This window comes from Heptranchias perlo, unplaced genomic scaffold, assembly GCF_035084215.1.
Source record: "Heptranchias perlo isolate sHepPer1 unplaced genomic scaffold, sHepPer1.hap1 HAP1_SCAFFOLD_1004, whole genome shotgun sequence".
NCBI lineage: Eukaryota > Metazoa > Chordata > Chondrichthyes > Hexanchiformes > Hexanchidae > Heptranchias > Heptranchias perlo.
The window spans coordinates 4,694-28,349 of NW_027138222.1; the positions used below are offsets into that span (position 1 = coordinate 4,694).

Genomic DNA, 23,656 nt, shown 5'->3' on the forward strand with positions numbered 1-23,656 from the left:
GTGGAACTCGCTCCCACAAGGAGTAGTTGAGGTGAATAGTGTAGATGGATTTAAGGGGAAGCTGGATAAACACATGAGGGAGAGAGGAATAGAAGGAGATGGTGAGAGGGTGAGATGGAGTAGGGAGGGAGGAGACTCGTGTGGAGGAGAAACACTGGGATAGACCAGAGGGGCCGGACAGTACGTTGGTCGCTGCTGACTTGAAAACCGTCTCGTTCTCGCTGGCGATTTCCTCTCACGCGGGCTCGCCTCCTTTTTCTCTTTTCCACCCGCAGCCAGGTGACCCTGATGCCCGAGGAATCGGAGGACATGTGGCACACGTACAACCTGCTCCAGATCGGGGACAGCCTGAGGGCGTCCACCTTCAGGTACGGGGTGCGCAGCGGGGGAGGGGGGGCCGCGGGGTGGCCGGGAGGGACCGGGTGCCTGGGGGTTTCGGCGGCCCGTCTCGCTCGCGCCCACGCAGCCGTTCAGACGGACGTGCGTTTGGCCTTCGCGTCGGCTGGATATTCAACTGTGTTGGGCGTCGTCCACCCCACCCCAAGCGCACTTTTTTTCCCCCCAGGGATCGAGGACAGCGATCAGGAGCAGCGTCCTGCGTTTCTCTGCCTCATCCACCGCCGTGTCCCGCAATCCGGGCAATTCTGGCCGCCGCTCGCTCAGCGCTCGGCCAGCAGGGTAGCGGGGGCGCGATGAAGCCTGGGCCTTGCCTGCTCCGTGTGTTGGAACCTCAGTCCTTCTCGTCCCTTCCAGAAGGTGCAGACGGAGTCGGCAACGGGCAGTGTCGGCAGCAACCGAGTCCGGACCACGCTGACCATCTGCGTGGAAAACATTGACTTTGACGCCCAGGCCTGCATGTTACGGGTGAAAGGGACGAACATCAGGAGAACGACTACGTGAAGGTAAGAGAGTGGGTCGGGGGGGGGTTTATATATAGAATAACAGATACCCGGGAGTGAGTTACAGGCTGGAATCTAATCGAGGGGTTCGGGGGGGTTTATATATAGAATAACAGATACCCGGGAGTGAGTTTCAGGCTGGAATCTAATCGAGGGGTTCGGGGGGTTTATATATAGAATAACAGATACCCGGGAGTGAGTTACAGACTGGAATCTAATCGAGGGGTTCGGGGGGGTTTATATATGGAATAACAGATACCCGGGAGTGAGTTACAGACTGGAATCTAATCGAGGGGTTCGGGGGGTTTATATATAGAATAACAGATACCCGGGAGTGAGTTACAGACTGGAATGTAATCGAGGGGTTCGGGGGTTTATATATAGAATAACAGATACCCGGGAGAGAGTTACAGGCTGGAATCTAATCGAGGGGTTCGGGGGGGTTTATATATAGAATAACAGATACCCGGGAGTGAGTTACAGACTGGAATCTAATCGAGGGGTTCGGTGGGGGTTTATATATGGAATAACAGATACCCGGGAGTGAGTTACAGACTGGAATCTAATCGAGGGGTTTCGGGGGGGTTTATATATGGAATAACAGATACCCGGGAGTGAGTTACAGACTGGAATCTAATCGAGGGGTTCGGGGGGGTTTATATATAGAATAACAGATACCCGGGAGTGAGTTACAGACTGGAATCTAATCGAGGGGTTCGGGGGGGTTTATATATGGAATAACAGATACCCGGGAGTGAGTTACAGACTGGAATCTAATCGAGGGGTTCGGGAGGTTTATATATAGAATAACAGATACCCGGGAGTAAGTTTCAGGCTGGAATCTAATCGAGGGGTTCGGGGGGGTTAATATATAGAATAACAGATACCCGGGAGTGAGTTACAGGCTGGAATCTAATCGAGGGGTTCGGGAGGTTTATATATAGAATAACAGATACCCGGGAGTGAGTTTCAGGCTGGAATCTAATCGAGGGGTTCGGGGGGTTTATATATAGAATAACAGATACCCGGGAGTGAGTTTCAGGCTGGAATCTAATCGAGGGGTTCGGGGGGTTTATATATAGAATAACAGATACCCGGGAGTGAGTTTCAGGCTGGAATCTAATCGAGGGGTTCGGGAGGTTTATATATAGAATAACAGATACCCGGGAGTGAGTTTCAGGCTGGAATCTAATCGAGGGGTTCGGGGGGTTTATATATAGAATAACAGATACCCGGGAGTGAGTTCAGGCTGGAATCTAATCGAGGGGTTCGGGAGGTTTATATATAGAATAACAGATACCCGGGAGTGAGTTACAGGCTGGAATCTAATCGAGGGGTTCGGGGGGTTTATATATAGAATAACAGATACCCGGGAGTGAGTTACAGACTGGAATCTAATCGAGGGGTTCGGGGGGGTTTATATATAGAATAACAGATACCCGGGAGTGAGTTACAGACTGGAATCTAATCGAGGGGTTCGGGGGTTTATATATAGAATAACAGATACCCGGGAGTGAGTCACAGACTGGAATCTAATCGAGGGGTTCGGGGGGATTTATATATAGAATAACAGATACCCGGGAGTGAGTTACAGGCTGGAATCCAATCGAGGGGTTCGGGGGATTTATATATAGAATAACAGATACCCGGGAGTGAGTACAGACTGGAATCTAATCGAGGGGTTCGGGGGGGTTTATATATAGAATAACAGATACCCGGGAGTGAGTTACAGGCTGGAATCTAATCGAGGGGTTCGGGGGGGTTTATATACAGAATAACAGATACCCGGGAGTGAGTTACAGGCTGGAATCTAATCGAGGGGTTCGGGGGGTTTATATATAGAATAACAGATACCCGGGAGTGAGTTACAGGCTGGAATCTAATCGAGGGGTTCGGGGGGTTTATGTATAGAATAACAGATACCCGGGAGTGACTTACAGGCTGGAATCTAATCGAGGGGTTCGGGGGGTTTATATATAGAATAACAGATACCCGGGAGTGAGTTACAGGCTGGAATCTAATCGAGGGGTTCGGGGGGTTTATATATAGAATAACAGATACCCAGGAGTGAGTTACAGGCTGGAATCTAATCGAGGGGTTCGGGGGATTTATATGTACAATAACTGATACCCGGGAGTGAGTTACAGTCTCGAATCTAATCGAGGGGTTCGGGGGGGTTTATATATAGAATAACAGATACCCGAGATTGAGTTACAGGCTGGAATCGAATCGAGGGGTTTGGGGGTTTATATATAGAATAACAGATACCCGGGAGTGAGTTACAGGCTGGAATCTAATCGAGGGGTTCGGGGGGGGTTTGTATATAGAATAACAGATACCCGGGAGTGAGTTACAGACTGGAATCTAATCGAGGGGTTCGGGGGGTTTATATATAGAATAACAGATACCCGGGAGTGAGTTACAGGCTGGAATCTAATCGAGGGGTTCGGGGGATTTATATGTACAATAACTGATACCCGGGAGTGAGTTACAGTCTCGAATCTAATCGAGGGGTTCGGGGGGGTTTATATATAGAATAACAGATACCCGAGATTGAGTTACAGGCTGGAATCGAATCGAGGGGTTTGGGGGGTTTATATATAGAATAACAGATACCCGGGAGTGAGTTACAGGCTGGAATCTAATCGAGGGGTTCGGGGGGGTTTGTATATAGAATAACAGATACCCGGGAGTGAGTTACAGACTGGAATCTAATCGAGGGGTTCGGGTGGTTTATATATAGAATAACAGATACCCGGGAGTGAGTTACAGGCTGGAATCTAATCGAGGGGTTCGGGGGGTTTATATATAGAATAACAGATACCCGGGAGTGAGTTACAGGCTGGAATCTAATCGAGGGGTTCGGGGGGGTTTAAATATAGAATAACAGATACCCGGGAGTGAGTTACAGGCTGGAATCTAATCGAGGGGTTCGGGGGGTTTATATATAGAATAACAGACACCCGGGAGTGAGTTACAGGCTGGAATCGAATCGAGGGGTTCGGGGGGTTTATATATAGAATAACAGATACCCGGGAGTGAGTTACAGGCTGGAATCTAATCGACGGGTTCGGGGGGTTTATGTATAGAATAACAGATACACGGGTGTGAGTTACAGACTGGAATCTAATCGAGGGGTTCGGGGGGTTTATATATAGAATAACAGATACCCGGGAGTGAGTTACAGGCTGGAATCTAATCGAGGGGTTCAGGGGGTTTATATATAGAATAACAGATACCCGGGAGTGAGTTACAGGCTGGAATCTAATCGAGGGGTTTGGGGTGTTTTTCTATAGAATAACAGATACCCGGGAGTGAGTTACAGGCTGGAATCTAATCGAGGGGTTCGGGGGGTTTGTATCTAGAATAATAGATACCCGGGAGTGAGTTACAGGCTGGAATCTAATCGAGGGGTTCGGGGGGTTTATAAAAAGAATAACAGATACCCGGAGTGAGTTACAGGCTGGAATCTAATCGAGGGGATCGGGGGGTTTATATATAGAATAACAAAGAATAACAGATACCCGGGAGTGAGTTACAGGCTGGAATCTAATCGAGGAGTTCGGGGGGTTTATAAAAAGAATAACAGATACCTGGGAGTGAGTTGCAGACTGGAATCTAATCGAGGGGTTCGGTGGGTTTTATATATAGAATAACAGATACCCGGGAGTGAGTTCCAGGCTGGAATCTAATCGAGGGGTTCGGGGGGTTTGTATATGGAATAACAGATACCCGGGAGTGAGTTCCAGGCTGGAATCTAATCGAGGGGTTCGGGGGGTTTGTATATGGAATAACAGATACCCGGGAGTGAGTTTGCAGGCCGGAATCTAATCGAGGGGTTCGGGGGGGTTTATATATCGAATAACAGATACCCGGGAGTGAGTTACAGGCTGGAATCTAATCGAGGGGTTCGGGGGGTTTATATATAGAATAACAGATACACGGGAGTGAGTTACAGGCTGGAATCTAATCGAGGGGTTCGGGGGGTTTATATATAGAATAACAGATACACGGGAGTGAGTTACAGGCTGCAATCTCATCAAGGGGGTTTTACATACCTTGTAACAGATCCCTGGAGATCGGATGATTGGGACGATTATTCCCTCTGGTCCCTCCCACTGACCCTCCCACTCTTTCTCTCTCTTTTCCAGATGGGGGCCTATCACACCATCGAGCTGGAAATGAACAGAAAGTTCACACTGGCCAAGAAACAGTGGGACAGTGTGGTTTTGGAGCGAGTCGGTGTGTGTTTAGCGAGGGCCCCCCGGTCTCTCCTTCAAATCTCCCACCCCACTCCCTCCCCTCTCCCCCTTCAATCCTTTGTTCCGATCCCCGTATTGTGCGCTGCGAGCAAGATCTGGCTGGGCGGGATTGTGGGGGCCGGTCTTTTAGACATCAGTTGCAAGGGGTACAGTGGTGTACTGGTTCAGTTACTGGACTAGTAATCCAGAGGGGTACAGTGGTGTACTGGTTCAGTTACTGGACTAGTAATCCAGAGGGGTACAGTGGTGTACTGGTTCAGTTACTGGACTAGTAATCCAGAGGGGTACAGTGGTATACTGGTTCAGTTACTGGACTAGTAATCCAGAGGGGTACAGTGTGTACTGGTTCAGTTACTGGACTAGTAATCCAGAGGGGTACAGTAGTGTAGTGGTTCTGTTACTGGACTAGTAATCCAGAGGGGTACAGTGGTGTACTGGTTCAGTTACTGGACTAGTAATCCAGAGGGGTACAGTAGTGTAGTGGTTCTGTTACTGGACTAGTAATCCAGAGGGGTACAGTAGTGTAGTGGTTCTGTTACTGGACTAGTAATCCAGAGGGGTACAGTAGTGTAGTGGGTCTGTTACTGGACTAGTAATCCAGAGGGGTACAGTAGTGCAGTGGGTCTGTTACTGGACTAGTAATCCAGAGGGGTACAGTGGTGTCGTGGTTCTATTACTGGACTAGTAATCCAGAGGGGTACAGTAGTGTAGTGATTCTGTTACTGGACTAGTAATCCAGAGGGGTACAGTAGTGTAGTGGGTCTGTTACTGGACTCGTAATCCAGAGGGGTACAGTAGTGCAGTGGGTCTGTTACTGGACTACTAATCCAGAGGGGTACAGTAGTGTAGTGGTTCTATTACTGGACTAGTAATCCAGAGGAGTACAGTCGTGCAGTGATTCTGTTACTGGACTACTAATCCAGAGGGGTACAGTAGTGTAGTGGTTCTGTTACTGGACTAGTAATCCAGAGGGGTACAGTAGTGTAGTGATTCTGTTCCTGGACTAGTAATCCAGAGGCCTGGATTTATGATCTGGAGAACGAGAGTCCAAATCGCACCAGGCTTTTTGAGTAGTTGGATTCTGTAACAATGACAGTGGAACTGTCGGATTGTCGTTCAAAACCCCAACTGGGTTCACTGATGTCCCTTTCGGGAGGGAAACCTGCCACCCTCACCCATTCTGGGCCTGCACGTGACTCCAGTCGCATGCCCAGCCTGGATGACATCTTTCCGGCCCCTCTGAAGTGACCCTGCCAGACACTCCATTGTGTCAGAACCATGAGACAATAAGAGATAGGAGCAGGAGTAGGCCCCTCGAGCCTGCTCCGCCATTCAATGAGATCATGGCTGATCTGATTTTTACCTCAACTCCACTTCCCCGCCCTTTCCCCATCTCCTTTGACTTCCATGCTGATCAAAAGTTTGTCTAACTCAGCCTTGAATGTGTTCAATGACTCAGCCTCCACAGCTTCTTGGGGTAAAGAATTCCAAGATTCACGACCCTCTGGGAGAAGAAATTCCTCCTCATTTCCGTCTTAAACGGGCGACCCCTTATTCTGAGACTATGCCCCCTCGTTTTAGATTCCCCCATGAGGGGTATCATCCTCTCAGCATCGACCCTATCGAGTCCCCTCAGAATCTTGTACGTTTCAATAAGATCTCCTCTCGTTCTTCTAAACTCCAATGAGTATAGACCCAACCTGTTCAATCTTTCCTCATAAGACAATCCTTCCATACCCGGAATCAACCTGGTGAACCTTCTCTGAACTGCCTCCAATGCAAGTATGTCCTTCCTTAAATAAGGGCACCAGAACTGTCCGCAGTACTCCAGGTGCGGTCTCACCAGTGGTTCAAGAAGGCGGCCTTCCAGCGCCTTCTGAAGGGGCGACCAAGGGACGGGCAGTAAATGCCCGCCTTGCCAGCGACGCCCACGTGGAAAGAGAGAGGTCCAGGGAGGTGGGTTGACGTGAGATGTCGAGGCTGTTTGCTCCATGGTGGACTGAGATCAGAAGCACTAGGATTGGACCTTGACGAGGGTGATTGGCTTTGGCAATGGGTTGTGAGGTAATGGCATGATCTTGGGGAGGCGGTGGTTGTCGGGGGCTGGAGGAGGTGACAGAGATAGGGAGGGGGGTGCGAGGGGCCATGGAGGGATTTGAACACGAGGATGAGAATTTTAAAATCGAGGCGTTCCCGGACCGGGAGCCAATGTCGGTCCAGCGAGCACAGAGGGGGCGATGGGTGAACGGGACTGGGTGCGAGTTAGGATACGGGGGGGGACAGCGGGAGTTTTAGATGAGTTGAGGGTTACGGAGGGTGGAAGGTGGGAGGGCGGCCAGGAGAGCATTGGAATAGTCCGAGTCTGGAGGTCACAAAGGGCACGGGGTGAGGGTTTCAGCAGCAGATGAGCTGAGGCAGGGGCGGAGACGGGCGACGTTACAGAGGTGGGAGTAGGCGGTCTCGGTGATGGAGCGGATCTGTGGTCTGAAGGTCACCTCGGGGTCAGACAGGAGGCCAAGCCTGCGATCGGTCTGGCTCGGCCTCCGACAGTGGCCAGGGAGGAGGGACGGAGTCGGTGACCGGGGAGCGGAGTTCGTGGCGGGGACCGGAGACGATGGCTTCGGTCTTCCCAATTGAGTAGGAGGGAATCTTTGCTCAGCCGACACAGGATGTCGGACAAGCAGTGAGGACAATCAGAGACAGCGGAGGGGACGAGGGGGGGGGGTGGCGGTGAGGTGGAGCTGGGTCAGCGTACACGCGGAATCTGACGGCGTGTTTTCGGACGATGTCGGCGAGGCGCGGCAGGTCGATGAGAAAGGGGAGGGGGGCAAGGGTCGATCCTTGGAGGACTCCACAGGGAACGGTGCGGGAGAGGGACGAGAGTCCAGAGGGAAAACCTGCATTTCTGTTGCTCCTTTCACGTTGTCAGGACGTCCCAAAGTGTTTCACAGCCGATGAATTGAAGTGTAGTCACTGTTGTAATGTAGGAAACGCGGCAGCCAATTTGCGCACAGCAAGATCCCACAAACAACAGTGTGATAAATGACCAGATAATCTTGTATTCTTTTAGTGATGTTGGTTGTGGGATAAATATCGGCCCCAGGAGACCGGGGAGAACTCCCCCCTGCTCTTCTTCGAAATGTTGTGAGAATTTACGCCCACCTGAGAGGGTAGACGGGGCCTTCGGTTTAACGTCTCGTCCGAAAGACGGCCCCTCCGACAGCGCGGCGCTCCCTCGGCGCCGACCCTCCGACAGCGCGGAGCTCCCTCGGCACCGACCCTCCGACAGTGCGGCGCTCCCTCAGCACCGACCCTCCGACAGTGCGGCGCTCCCTCAGCACCGACCCTCCGACAGTGCGGCGCTCCCTCGGCTCCGACAGTGCGGCGCTCCCTCAGTACTGACCCTCCGACAGTGCGGCGCTCCCTCAGTAGTGGCAATCGGGGAGTGTCGGCCTGGATTATGGGGGCTCGTGTCTCTGGAGTGTGTGGGGCTCGAACCCATGATCTTCTGACTCAGAGGGGGGAGGGCGGGCGATGGGAGAGGGGGAGGGCGGGCGATGGGAGAGGGGGAGGGCGGGCGATGGGAGAGGGGGAGGGCGGGCGATGGGAGAGGGGGAGGGCGGGCGATGGGAGAGGGGGAGGGCGGGCGATGGGAGAGGGGGAGGGCGGGCGATGGGAGAGGGGGAGGGCGGGCGATGGGAGAGGGGGAGGGCGGGCGATGGGAGAGGGGGAGGGCGGGCGATGGGAGAGGGGGAGGGCGGGCGATGGGAGAGGGGGAGGGCGGGCGATGGGAGAGGGGGAGGGCGGGCGATGGGAGAGGGGGAGGGCGGGCGATGGGAGAGGGGGAGGGCGGGCGATGGGAGAGGGGGAGGGCGGGCGATGGGAGAGGGGGAGGGCGGGCGATGGGAGAGGGGGAGGGCGGGCGATGGGAGAGGGGGAGGGCGGGCGATGGGAGAGGGGGAGGGCGGGCGATGGGAGAGGGGGAGGGCGGGCGATGGGAGAGGGGGAGGGCGGGCGATGGGAGAGGGGGAGGGCGGGCGATGGGAGAGGGGGAGGGCGGGCGATGGGAGAGGGGGAGGGCGGGCGATGGGAGAGGGGGAGGGCGGGCGATGGGAGAGGGGGAGGGCGGGCGATGGGAGAGGGGGAGGGCGGGCGATGGGAGAGGGGGAGGGCGGGCGATGGGAGAGGGGGAGGGCGGGCGATGGGAGAGGGGGAGGGCGGACGATGGGAGAGTGAGGGAGCGGACGATGGGAGAGTGAGAGAGCGGACGATGGGAGAGGGGGAGGGCGGACGATGGGAGAGGGGGAGAGCGGACGATGGGAGAGTGAGAGCGGACGATGGGAGAGTGAGAGAGCGGACGATGGGAGAGTGAGAGAGCGGACGATGGGAGAGGGGGAGGGCGGACGATGGGAGAGGGGGAGGGCGGACGATGGGAGAGGGGGAGGGCGGACGATGGGAGAGGGGGAGGGCGGACGATGGGAGAGGGAGAGGGCGGACGATGGGAGAGGGAGAGGGCGGACGATGGGAGAGGGAGAGAGCGGACGATGGGAGAGGGAGAGAGCGGACGATGGGAGAGGGAGAGAGCGGACGATGGGAGAGGGAGGGAGCGGACGATGGGAGAGGGAGGGAGCGGACGATGGGAGAGTGAGAGAGCGGACGATGGGAGAGGGAGAGAGCGGACGATGGGAGAGGGAGAGAGCGGACGATGGGAGAGGGAGAGAGCGGACGATGGGAGAGTGAGAGGGCGGACGATGGGAGAGGGAGAGGGCGGACGATGGGAGAGGGAGAGAGCGGACGATGGGAGAGTGAGAGAGCGGACGATGGGAGAGTGAGAGGGCGGACGATGGGAGAGGGAGAGGGCGGACGATGGGAGAGGGAGAGAGCGGACGATGGGAGAGGGAGAGAGCGGACGATGGGAGAGTGAGAGAGCGGACGATGGGAGAGGGAGAGAGCGGACGATGGGAGAGGGAGAGAGCGGACGATGGGAGAGGGAGAGAGCGGACGATGGGAGAGGGGGAGAGCGGACGATGGGAGAGGGAGAGAGCGGACGATGGGAGAGGGAGAGAGCGGACGATGGGAGAGGGAGAGAGCGGACGATGGGAGAGGGAGAGAGCGGACGATGGGAGAGGGAGAGAGCGGACGATGGGAGAGGGAGAGAGCGGACGATGGGAGAGGGAGAGAGCGGACGATGGGAGAGGGAGGGAGCGGACGATGGGAGAGTGAGAGAGCGGACGATGGGAGAGGGGGAGAGCGGACGATGGGAGAGGGAGAGAGCGGACGATGGGAGAGGGAGAGAGCGGACGATGGGAGAGGGAGAGGGCGGACGATGGGAGAGGGGGAGAGCGGACGATGGGAGAGGGGGAGGGCGGACGATGGGAGAGGGAGAGGGCGGACGATGGGAGAGGGGGAGAGCGGACGATGGGAGAGGGGGAGGGCGGACGATGGGAGAGTGAGAGAGCGGACGATGGGAGAGGGAGAGGGCGGACGATGGGAGAGGGAGAGAGCGGACGATGGGAGAGGGAGAGAGCGGACGATGGGAGAGGGGGAGGGCGGACGATGGGAGAGGGAGAGAGCGGACGATGGGAGAGGGAGAGAGCGGACGATGGGAGAGGGAGAGAGCGGACGATGGGAGAGGGAGGGAGCGGACGATGGGAGAGTGAGAGAGCGGACGATGGGAGAGTGAGAGAGCGGACGATGGGAGAGTGAGAGAGCGGACGATGGGAGAGGGGGAGAGCGGACGATGGGAGAGGGGGAGAGCGGACGATGGGAGAGTGAGAGAGCGGACGATGGGAGAGTGAGAGAGCGGACGATGGGAGAGTGAGAGAGCGGACGATGGGAGAGTGAGAGAGCGGACGATGGGAGAGGGGGAGAGCGGACGATGGGAGAGTGAGAGAGCGGACGATGGGAGAGGGGGAGAGCGGACGATGGGAGAGGGGGAGAGCGGACGATGGGAGAGCGGGAGAGCGGACGATGGGAGAGCGAGAGAGCGGACGATGGGAGAGCGAGGGAGCGGACGATGGGAGAGCGAGGGAGCGGACGATGGGAGAGCGAGGGAGCGGACGATGGGAGAGCGAGGGAGCGGACGATGGGAGAGCGAGGGAGCGGACGATGGGAGAGCGAGGGAGCGGACGATGGGAGAGCGAGGGAGCGGACGATGGGAGAGCGAGAGAGCGGACGATGGGAGAGCGAGAGAGCGGACGATGGGAGAGCGAGAGAGCGGACGATGGGAGAGCGAGAGAGCGGACGATGGGAGAGCGAGAGAGCGGACGATGGGAGAGCGAGAGAGCGGACGATGGGAGAGCGAGAGAGCGGACGATGGGAGAGCGAGGGAGCGGACGATGGGAGAGCGAGAGAGCGGACGATGGGAGAGGGAGAGAGCGGACGATGGGAGAGGGGGAGAGCGGACGATGGGAGAGCGAGAGAGCGGGCGATGGGAGAGCGAGAGAGCGGGCGATGGGAGAGGGGGAGGGCGGGCGATGGGAGAGCGAGAGAGCGGGCGATGGGAGAGGGAGAGAGCGGACGATGGGAGAGGGGGAGGGCGGGCGATGGGAGAGCGAGAGAGCGGGCGATGGGAGAGGGAGAGAGCGGACGATGGGAGAGGGAGAGAGCGGACGATGGGAGAGGGAGGGAGCGGACGATGGGAGAGTGAGAGAGCGGACGATGGGAGAGTGAGAGAGCGGACGATGGGAGAGTGAGAGAGCGGACGATGGGAGAGTGAGAGAGCGGACGATGGGAGAGGGGGAGAGCGGACGATGGGAGAGTGAGAGAGCGGACGATGGGAGAGTGAGAGAGCGGACGATGGGAGAGTGAGAGAGCGGACGATGGGAGAGGGAGAGAGCGGACGATGGGAGAGTGAGAGAGCGGACGATGGGAGAGTGAGAGAGCGGGCGATGGGAGAGGGAGAGAGCGGACGATGGGAGAGTGAGAGAGCGGGCGATGGGAGAGTGAGAGGGCGGACGATGGGAGAGTGAGAGAGCGGACGATGGGAGAGGGGGAGAGCGGACGATGGGAGAGTGAGAGGGCGGACGATGGGAGAGTGAGAGAGCGGACGATGGGAGAGGGGGAGAGCGGACGATGGGAGAGGGGGAGAGCGGACGATGGGAGAGCGAGAGAGCGGACGATGGGAGAGCGAGAGAGCGGACGATGGGAGAGCGAGAGAGCGGACGATGGGAGAGCGAGGGAGCGGACGATGGGAGAGCGAGGGAGCGGACGATGGGAGAGCGAGGGAGCGGACGATGGGAGAGCGAGGGAGCGGACGATGGGAGAGCGAGGGAGCGGACGATGGGAGAGCGAGTGAGCGGACGATGGGAGAGCGAGAGAGCGGACGATGGGAGAGCGAGAGAGCGGACGATGGGAGAGCGAGAGAGCGGACGATGGGAGAGCGAGAGAGCGGACGATGGGAGAGCGAGAGAGCGGACGATGGGAGAGCGAGGGAGCGGACGATGGGAGAGGGGGAGGGCGGGCGATGGGAGAGGGGGGGAGCGGACGATGGGAGAGGGGGAGGGCGGGCGATGGGAGAGGGAGAGAGCGGACGATGGGAGAGGGGGAGGGCGGGCGATGGGAGAGGGGGAGGGCGGGCGATGGGAGAGGGGGAGGGCGGGCGATGGGAGAGGGAGAGAGCGGGCGATGGGAGAGTGAGAGAGCGGACGATGGGAGAGTGAGAGAGCGGACGATGGGAGAGGGAGAGAGCGGACGATGGGAGAGGGAGAGAGCGGACGATGGGAGAGGGGGAGGGCGGGCGATGGGAGAGGGAGAGAGCGGACGATGGGAGAGGGAGAGAGCGGACGATGGGAGAGGGGGAGGGCGGGCGATGGGAGAGGGGGAGGGCGGGCGATGGGAGAGGGAGAGAGCGGACGATGGGAGAGGGAGAGAGCGGACGATGGGAGAGGGGGAGGGCGGGCGATGGGAGAGGGGGAGGGCGGGCGATGGGAGAGGGGGAGGGCGGGCGATGGGAGAGGGGGAGGGCGGGCGATGGGAGAGGGGGAGGGCGGGCGATGGGAGAGGGGGAGGGCGGGCGATGGGAGAGGGGGAGGGCGGACGATGGGAGAGGGGGAGGGCGGGCGATGGGAGAGGGGGAGGGCGGGCGATGGGAGAGGGGGAGGGCGGGCGATGGGAGAGGGGGAGGGCGGGCGATGGGAGAGGGAGAGAGCGGGCGATGGGAGAGGGGGAGTGCGGGCGATGGGAGAGGGGGAGGGCGGGCGATGGGAGAGGGGGAGGGCGGGCGATGGGAGAGGGGTAGGGCGGGCGATGGGAGAGGGGGAGGGCGGGCGATGGGAGAGGGGGAGGGCGGGCGATGGGAGAGGGGGAGGGCGGGCGATGGGAGAGGGGGAGGGCGGGCGATGGGAGAGGGAGAGGGCGGGCGATGGGAGAGGGGGAGGGCGGGCGATGGGAGAGGGGGAGGGCGGGCGATGGGAGAGGGAGAGGGCGGGCGATGGGAGAGGGAGAGGGCGGGCGATGGGAGAGGGGGAGGGCGGGCGATGGGAGAGGGGGAGGGCGGGCGATGGGAGAGGGGGAGGGCGGGCGATGGGAGAGGGGGAGGGCGGACGATGGGAGAGGGAGAGAGCGGACGATGGGAGAGGGAGAGAGCGGACGATGGGAGAGGGGGAGGGCGGACGATGGGAGAGGGGGAGGGCGGGCGATGGGAGAGGGGGAGGGCGGACGATGGGAGAGGGGGAGGGGGGCGATGGGAGAGGGGGAGGGCGGGCGATGGGAGAGGGGGAGGGCGGACGATGGGAGAGGGGGAGGGCGGGCGATGGGAGAGGGAGAGGGCGGGCGATGGGAGAGGGGGAGGGCGGGAGAGGGGGAGGGCGGGCGATGGGAGAGGGGGAGGGCGGGCGATGGGAGAGGGGGAGGGCGGACGATGGGAGAGGGGGAGGGCGGGCGATGGGAGAGGGGGAGGGCGGACGATGGGAGAGTGAGAGAGCGGACGATGGGAGAGGGGGAGGGCGGGCGATGGGAGAGGGGGAGGGCGGACGATAGGAGAGGGGGAGGGCGGACGATGGGAGAGGGGGAGGGCGGGCGATGGGAGAGGGGGAGGGCGGACGATGGGAGAGGGAGAGGGCGGGCGATGGGAGAGGGGGAGGGCGGACGATGGGAGAGGGGGAGGGCGGACGATGGGAGAGGGAGAGGGCGGACGATGGGAGAGGGGGAGGGCGGACGATGGGAGAGGGGGAGGGCGGGCGATGGGAGAGGGGGAGGGCGGACGATGGGAGAGGGGGAGGGCGGACGATGGGAGAGGGGGAGGGCGGGCGATGGGAGAGGGGGAGGGCGGACGATGGGAGAGGGAGAGAGCGGACGATGGGAGAGGGAGAGGGCGGGCGATGGGAGAGTGAGAGAGCGGGCGATGGGAGAGGGGGAGGGCGGACGATGGGAGAGGGAGGGAGCGGGCGATGGGAGAGGGTGAGGGCGGGCGATGGGAGAGGGGGAGGGCGGACGATGGGAGAGGGAGAGGGCGGGCGATGGGAGAGGGGGAGGGCGGACGATGGGAGAGGGAGAGGGCGGGCGATGGGAGAGGGGGAGGGCGGACGATGGGAGAGGGAGAGGGCGGACGATGGGAGAGCTTATGGACCTCTAGCTGGGACCCATTGGGTAGAGTGAAACTCTTTCCTTCCTGGTCCACAGTGGGTTGACGATTCCTCTTCTCCCTTTGGCTCCAGAGCAGGCGTGTGACCCCGCCCACAGTGCAGATGTGGCAGCGGTCATCATGCAGGAGGGCCTTGCGAACATCTGTCTGGTGACGTCCAGCATGACCGTCCTCAAGGCCAAAGTGGAGACGACCATCCCGAGGAAACGCAAGGGGAGCTGTACTCAACACGACAAGGTAATGGAGTGAGGGAAAGGACAGTGTATCTAATACACTGTGAGACCCGGTCCCAGAGGGGGAAAGGACAGTGTATCTAACGCACTGTGAGACCCGGTCCCAGAGGGGGAAAGGACAGTGTATCTAATACACTGTGAGACCCGGTCCCAGAGGGGGAAAGGACAGTGTATCTAACACACTGTGAGACCCGGTCCCAGAGGGGGAAAGGACAGTGTATCTAACACACTGTGAGACCCGGTCCCAGAGGGGGAAAGGACAGTGTATCTAATACACTGAGAGACCCGGTCCCAGAGGGGGAAAGGACAGTGTATCTAACGCACTGTGAGACCCGGTCCCAGAGGGGGAAAGGACAGTGTATCTAACACACTGTGAGACCCGGTCCCAGAGGGGGAAAGGACAGTGTATCTAACACACTGTGAGACCCGGTCCCAGAGGGGGAAGGACAGTGTATCTAACACACTGTGAGACCCGGTCCCAGAGGTGGAAAGGACAGTGTATCTAACGCACTGTGAGACCCGGTCCCAGAGGGGGAAAGGACAGTGTATCTAACACACTGTGAGACCCGGTCCCAGAGGTGGAAAGGACAGTGTATCTAACACACTGTGAGACCCGGTCCCAGAGGGGGAAAGGACAGTGTATCTAACGCACTGTGAGACCCGGTCCCAGAGGGGGAAAGGACAGTGTATCTAACACACTGTGAGACCCGGTCCCAGAGGGGGAAAGGACAGTGTATCTAACGCACTGTGAGACCCGGTCCCAGAGGGGGAAAGGACAGTGTATCTAACACACTGTGAGACCCGGTCCCAGAGGTGGAAAGGACAGTGTATCTAACGCACTGTGAGACCCGGTCCCAGAGGGGGAAAGGACAGTGTATCTAACGCACTGTGTGACCCGGTCCCAGAGGGGGAAAGGACAGTGTATCTAACGCACTGTGAGACCCGGTCCCACAGGGGGAAAGGACAGTGTATCTAACGCACTGTGAGACCCGGTCCCAGAGGGGGAAAGCACAGTGTATCTAACGCACTGTGAGACCCGGTCCCAGAGGGGGAAAGGACAGTGTATCTAACACACTGTGAGACCCGGTCCCAGAGGGGGAAAGGACAGTGTATCTAACACACTGAGACCCGGTCCCAGAGGGGGAAAGGACAGTGTATCTAACACACTGTGAGACCCGGTCCCAGAGGGGGAAAGGACAGTGTATCTAACGCACTGTGAGACCCGGTCCCAGAGGGGGAAAGGACAGTGTATCTCACACACTGTGAGACCCGGTCCCAGAGGGGGAAAGGACAGTGTATCTAACGCACTGTGCGACCCGGTCCCAGAGGGGGAAAGGACAGTGTATCTAACGCACTGTGAGACCCGGTCCCAGAGGGGGAAAGGACAGTGCATCTAACGCACTGTGAGACCCGGTCCCAGAGGGGGAAAGGACAGTGTATCTAACGCACTGTGAGACCCGGTCCCAGAGGGGGAAAGGACAGTGTATCTAACACAATGTGAGACCCGGTCCCAGAGGGGGAAAGGACAGTGTATCCAACGCACTGTGAGACCCGGTCCCAGAGCGGGAAAGGACAGTGTATCTAACGCACTGTGAGACCCGGTCACAGAGGGGGAAAGGACAGTGCATCTAACGCACTGTGAGATCCGGTCCCAGAGGGGGAAAGGACAGTGTATCTAACACACTGAGACCCGGTCCCAGAGGGGGAAAGGACACTGTATCTAACACACTGTGAGACCCGGTCCCAGAGGGGGAAAGGACAGTGTATCTAACACAATGTGAGACCCGGTCCCAGAGGGGGAAAGGACAGTGTATCTAACGCACTGTGAGACCCGGTCCCAGAGGGGGAAAGGACAGTGTATCTAACGCACTGTGAGACCCGGTCCCAGAGGGGGAAAGGACAGTGTATCTAACGCACTGTGAGACTCGGTCCCAGAGGGGGAAAGGACAGTGTATCTAACACACTGTGAGACCCGGTCCCAGAGGGGGAAAGGACAGTGTATCTAACGCACTGTGAGACCCGGTCCCAGAGGGGGAAAGGACAGTGCATCTAACGCACTGTGAGACCCGGTCCCAGAGGGGGAAAGGACAGTGTATCTAACGCACTGTGAGACCCGGTCCCAGAGGGGGAAAGGACAGTGTATCTAACGCACTGTGAGACCCGGTCCCAGAGGGGGAAAGGACAGTGTATCTAACGCACTGTGAGACTCGGTCCCAGAGGGGGAAAGGACAGTGTATCTAACACACTGTGAGACCCGGTCCCAGAGGGGGAAAGGACAGTGTATCTAACGCACTGTGAGACCCGGTCCCAGAGGGGGAAAGGACAGTGCATCTAACGCACTGTGAGACCCGGTCCCAGAGGGGGAAAGGACAGTGTATCTAACGCACTGTGAGACCCGGTCCCAGAGGGGGAAAGGACAGTGTATCTAACAGACTGTGAGACCCAGTCCCAGAGGGGGATAGGACTGCGCTCTGATTCGCTGTGTTTCCAGTCGGTGTTATGATTACTGTTCATTTGTCGGTTCGGACCAGCCGATTTCTTTACCCGATGTCCCCTCTCTTCTCTCCACCTCACGTGGATTCTCAGAATTGCCCGCTTCTGTTGAATTAATTGAACTTGAATTAAACGACAATGTGGCCTCACCTCATCGAAATGAACCATCCTTCTTCTGTTTGGCTTGCAGGCACTGGAGAGGTTTTATGAGTCGGTGATGCAGGGAATAATTCGACACGTTAACTTCGATGGTACGTAGAGTGTTGGGCGGGACTTTGGTCCGTGCTGACTCGCATCGTCAGCGTGTCAGGCCCGGCGTGAGTGTGCAACGGGGTTCCTTTACAACATGGTGTTACACCAGGCTGAGTGTGTCGGTCTCTGCGTGTGCGTCGGCCCCTGCGCCCGCTTGTCTCTCACACTTTGGGCTTGTGTGTGCGAGTGACCAGTCCCTGTCCTGATTCCCCACTCCTGTCTATAACTCTCTCTCTCTCTCTCTCTCTCACAGTGGTAAAGTGTGTCATACTCGCCAGCCCGGGTTTTGTCAAGGACCAGTTCCATGACTACATGTTCCAACAGGCCGTGAAGATGGACCTCAAGCTGCTGCTGGAGAACAGGTCCAAGTTCCTGCAGGTTCACTCCTCCTCCGGCCACAAGTACGCACTCAAAGGTGAGGGTTACGCCCGCCCCCGGGCTGCTCTGTGTCTCCGCACGCCTGCCACCTACCTGGGCGCAGGTTCCTGCAATCCAGGAGATGAGAGGCCCCGGCCCTGGCTCGTTGGGTCTCAATCACGCCTCTGGGTCAGAAGGTCGTGGGTTCGAGTCCCGCTCTGAACACTAAGATGGGGTCAGGTCCATTGGGATTGTGTACAGTGGGAGTGAACGGGAAGGGGTCGGGTCCATTGGGATTGTGTATAGTGGGAGTGAATGGGAAGGGGTCGGGTCCATTGGGATTGTGTACAGAGGGAGTGAATGGGAAGGGGTCGGGTCCATTGGGATTGTACACAGTGGGAGTGAATGGGAAGGGGTCGGGTCCATTGGGACTGTGTACAGTGGGAGTGAATGGGAAGGAGTCGGGTCCATTGGGATTGTGTACAGAGGGAGTGAATGGGAAGGGGTCGGTCCATTGGGATTGTGTACAGTGGGAGTGAATGGGAAGGGGTCGGGTCCATTGGGATTGTTTACAGTGGGAGTGAATGGGAAGGGGTCGGGTCCATTGGGATTGTGTACAGTGGGAGTGAACGGGAAGGGGTCGGGTCCATTGGGATTGTGTAAAGTGGGAGTGAATGGGAAGGGGTCGGGTCCATTGGGATTGTGTACAGTGGGAGTGAATGGGAAGGGGTCGGGTCCATTGGGATTGTGTAAAGTGGGAGTGAATGGGAAGGGGTCGGGTCCATTGGGATTGTGTACATTGGGAGTGAATGGGAAGGGGTCTGGTCCATTGGGATTGTGTACAGTGGGAGTGAATGGGAAGGGGTCGGGTCCATTGGGATTGTGTACAGTGGTAGTGAATGGGAAGGGGTCGGGTCCATTGGGATTGTGTACAGTGGGAGTGAATGGGAAGGGGTCGGGTCCATTGGGATTGTGTACAGTGGGAGTGAATGGGAAGGGGTCAGGTCCATTGGGATTGTGTGCAGTGGGAGTGAATGGGAAGGGGTCGGGTCCATTGGGATTGTGTACGGTGGGAGTGAATGGGAAGGGGTCGGGTCCATTGGGATTGTGTACAGTGGGAGTGAATGGGAAGGGGTCGGGTCCATTGGGATTGTGTACAGTGGGAGTGAATGGGAAGGGGTCGGGTCCATTGGGATTGTGTACAGTGGGAGTGAATGGGAAGGGCTCGGGTCCATTGGGATTGTGTACAGTGGGAGTGAATGGGAAGGGGTCGGGTCCATTGGGATTGTGTACAGTGGGAGTGAATGGGAAGGGCTCGGGTCCATTGGGATTGTGTACAGTGGGAGTGAATGGGAAGGGGTCGGGTCCATTGGGATTGTGTACAGTGGGAGTGAATGGGAAGGGGTCGGGTCCATTGGGATTGTGTACAGTGGGAGTGAATGGGAAGGGGTCGGGTCCATTGGGATTGTGTACAGTGGGAGTGAACGGGAAGGGGTCGGGTCCATTGGGATTGTGGACAGTGGGAGTGAATGGGAAGCGGTCGGATCCATTGGGATTGTGTACAGTGGGAGTGAATGGGAAGGGGTCGGATCCATTGGGATTGTGTACAGTGGGAGTGAATGGGAAGGGGTCGGGTCCATTGAGGGAGCGCCGCACTGTCGGAGGTGCCGTCTTTCGGATGAGACGTTAAACCGAGGGCCCCGTCTGCCCCTCTCAGGTGGGTGTAAAATCCCACGGCCACTTTTGGAAGAAGAGCAGGGGGGAGTTCTCCCAATATTTATCCATCAATCAACATCACTAAAAAAAAAACAGATTATCTGGGTCATTCATCTCATTGCTGTTTGTGGGATCTTGCTGTGCACAAATTTAGCTGCCGCGTTTCCTACATTCCAACAGTGACTACACTTCAAAAGAAGTACTTCATTGGCTGTGAAACGCTTTGGGACATCCTGAGGCTGTGAATAACAACATCCTGCATTTATATAGCGCCTTTAACATAGTAAAACGTCCCCAAGGCGCTTCACCAGAGCGTAAATCAGACATGATTTGACATCGAGACACATAAGGAGATATTCGGACAGGTGACCAAAAGCTCGGTCAAGAGGGAGGCTTTAAGGAGCGTCTTAAAGGAGGAGAGAGAGGGGGAGAGGTTTAGGGAGGGAATTCCAGAGCTTAGGGCCCAGGCGGCTGAAGGCACGGCCACCAATGGTGGAGCAATTAAAATCGGGGGATGGACAAGAGGCCGGAATCGAAGGAGAGCAGAGATCTCGGAGGGTCGTAGAGGGCTGGAGGAGGTTACGGTGATAGGGAGGCGGGGGGGACAAAGGAGGGATTTGAAAGGGAGCAGGGGGAGCCGAGAGACTTAGCCTGTAGCGGTTATACTGGGACCCCTAGAAGACACAGGGCATATCCTCGAAGGTGGGGGCCTCCGGACAATGGGGTCGAGCTTTGGGCCTGACTTCTCTCCGCTTCCTGTGTTTCAGAGGTCCTCGCGGATCCCAGTGTGACGGGACGCCTGGCCGATACCAAGGTAAGACTGAGGGGGGGAGGGAAGCTTTGATCAGGTCCTCTCCCATCTCCCCCTCTCCCAGTTTCCCCTCATCCTGGGGCTGTAGGCATTCCCTGACCCCTCCCTGTTCACCCCTTGAACCGCTGGTGATTTGGACACAACTGACGGGTCACCTCGGAGTCAACCACGTGGAATCGTCGAATGGTTACGGCACCAGAAGGAGGCCGTTCGGCCCGTCGTGCCTGTGCCGGCCGAGAAAGGACCACCCAGCCTAATCCCACTTTCCAGCTCTTGGTCCGTAGCCCAGTAGGTTTACGGCACCTCAGGTGCACGTCCAGGTAGTTTTTAAATGAGTTGAGGGTTTCTGCCTCTACCACCCTCTCAGGCTCCCCAGTGGCTGGAGTCATACCTAGCACAAAGATGGTAGTGGTTGTTGGAGGCCAATCATCTCAGCCCCAGGACATTGCTGCAGGAGTTCCTCAGGGCAGTGTCCGAGGCCCAACCATCTTCAGCTGCTTCATCAATGACCTTCCCTCCATCATAAGGTCAGAAATGGGGATGTTCGCTGATGATTGCACAGTGTTCAGTTCCATTTGCAACCCCTCAGATAATGAAGCAGTCCGAGCCCGCATGCAGCAAGACCTGGACAACATCCAGGCTTGGGCTCATAAGTGGCAAGTAACATTCGCACCAGATAAGTGCCAGGCAATGACCATCTCCAACAAGAGAGAGTCTAACCACCTCCCCTTGACATTCAACGGCATTACCATCGCCGAATCCCCCACCATCAACATCCTGGGGGTCACCATTGACCAGAAACTTAACTGGACCAACCATATAAATACTGTGGCTACAAGAGCAGGTCAGAGGCTGGGTATTCTGCGGCGAGTGACTCACCTCCTGACTCCCCAAAGCCTTTCCACCATCTACAAGGCACAAGTCAGGAGTGTGATGGAATACTCTCCACTTGCTTGGATGAGTGCAGCTCCAACAACACTCAAGAAGCTCGACACCATCCAGGACAAAGCAGCCCGCTTGATTGGAACCCCATCCACCACCCAAAACATTCACTCCCTTCACCACCGGCGCACTGTGGCTGCAGTGTGTATCATCCACAGGATGCACTGCAGCAACTCGCCAAGGCTTCTTCGACAGCACCTCCCAAACCCACGACCTCTACCACCTAGAAGGACAAGATCAGCAGGCACATGGGAACAACACCACCTGCACGTTCCCCTCCGAGTCACACACCATCCCGAATTGGAAATATATCGGCCGTTCCTTCATCGTCGCTGGGTCAAAATCCTGGAACTCCCGAACAGCACTGTGGGAGAACCTTCATCACACGGACTGCAGCGGTTCAAGAAGGCGGCTCACCACCACCTTCTCAAGGGGCAATTAGGGATGGGCAATAAATGCCGGCCTCGCCAGCGACGCCCACATCCCATGAACGAATTTTTTAAAAACCCTTTCAGGCAGTGAGTTCCAGACTCCCACCGCCCTCTGGGTGAAAAAATTTCTCCTCAGCTCCGCTCTAATCCTTCTCCCAATCACTATAAATCTATGCCCCCCTGGTTATTGACCTCTCCGCGAAGGGGAATAGATCCTTCCTATCCACTCTATCTCGGCCCCTCATAATTTTATATACCTCAATTAAACCTCCCCTCAGCCTCCTTTGTTCCCAAGAGAACAACCCCAGCCCGTCCAATCTTTCCTCATCGCTAAAATTCTCCAGTCCTGGCAACATCCTCGTAAATCTCCTCTGCACCCTCTCCAGTGCAATCACATCTTTCCTGTAATGTGGTGACCAGAACTGTACTCAGTACTCAAGCTGTGGCCTAACTAGTGTTTTATACAGTTCCAGCACAACCTCCCTGCTCTTGTATTCGATGCCTCGGCTAATAAAGGAAAGTATCCCGTATGCCTTCTCAACCACCTTATCGACCTGTCCTGCTACCTTCAGGGATCTGTGGACATGCACTCCAAGGTCCCTCACTTCCTCTGCACCTCTCAGTATCCTCCCATTTATTGTGTATTCCCTTGCCTTGTTTGCCCTCCCCAAATGCATTACCTCACACTTCTCCGGATTGAATTCCATTTGCCACCTTTCTGCCCACCTGACCAGTCCGTTGATATCTTCCTGCAGTCAACAGCTTTCCTCCTCACTATCAACCACACGGCCAATTTTTGTATCGTCTGTAAACTTCTTAATCATGCCCCCCATATTCAAGTCCAAATCATCAATATACACCACAAAAAGCAAGGGACCGAGTACTGAGCCCTGCGGAACCCCACTGGAAACAGCCTTCCAGTCACAAAAACACCCGTCGACCATTAGCCTTTGCCTCCTGCCACTGAGCCAATTTTGGATCCAACTTGCCACTTTCCCTTGGACCCCAGGTGTGCCCAGGCGAATTCATTTGGTAATGCACTTGGGGGGAGGGCGACCAAGGCAAGGGAGTCCTCAACAGATGGGAGGCGAGAACACTGCGTGCAGTTCTGGTCGCCACAAGACAGGAAGGATGGGATTGCACGAGCGAGGGTAACAGAGGAGATTTCGGAGGCTGTTGCCAGGTCTGTGTCCAGAATTCGCTCGCTCAGCCCCACCGCCCTGGGGATTCCGCAGTCTGTCGCGTTCCGCCTCCGGGCTCAGTGCCGAGCTGTTCCAGCCTCATTAACCCTTGGTCTCTGCTCTCTCTCTCTCCCCTCCCAGGCCGCTGGTGAAGTGAAGGCGCTGGAGGATTTCTACAAGATGCTTCAGCATGAGCCAGACCGTGCATTCTACGGGTAAGAGATCAGCCTCGATCGACAGGGCACGGGGGGGGGGCAGGTTCCACACTGTCTCTGTCGCAGGAGGCAGAGAGCCCTGGGAGTGTTTGACGGGACGGTGTAGAGGGAGCTTTACTCTGTATCTAACCCTGCACCTGCCCTGGGAGTGTTTGATGGGACAGTGTGGAGGGAGCTTTACTCTGTATCTAACCCTGTACCTGCCCTGGGAGTGTTTGATGGGACAGTGTAGAGGGAGCTTTACTCTGTATCTAACCCTGTACCTGCCCTGGGAGTGTTTG

At 57.5% G+C, this 23,656-nt stretch overlaps 1 protein-coding gene across 1 annotated transcript; it reads left to right on the plus strand.

The window, feature by feature from the left end:
• The first annotated feature begins 254 nt into the window (after nt 1–254).
• pelo (pelota mRNA surveillance and ribosome rescue factor) lies at nt 255–23,379 on the plus strand. The gene is given in 9 exon segments (XM_067976826.1): nt 255–368; nt 753–880; nt 883–902; nt 5,051–5,141; nt 14,818–14,981; nt 17,661–17,721; nt 17,976–18,137; nt 20,563–20,609; nt 23,302–23,379. Coding segments are annotated over 9 exon segments (831 nt in total). The 5' UTR covers nt 255–288.
• Nucleotides 23,380–23,656: the final 277 nt, after the last annotated feature.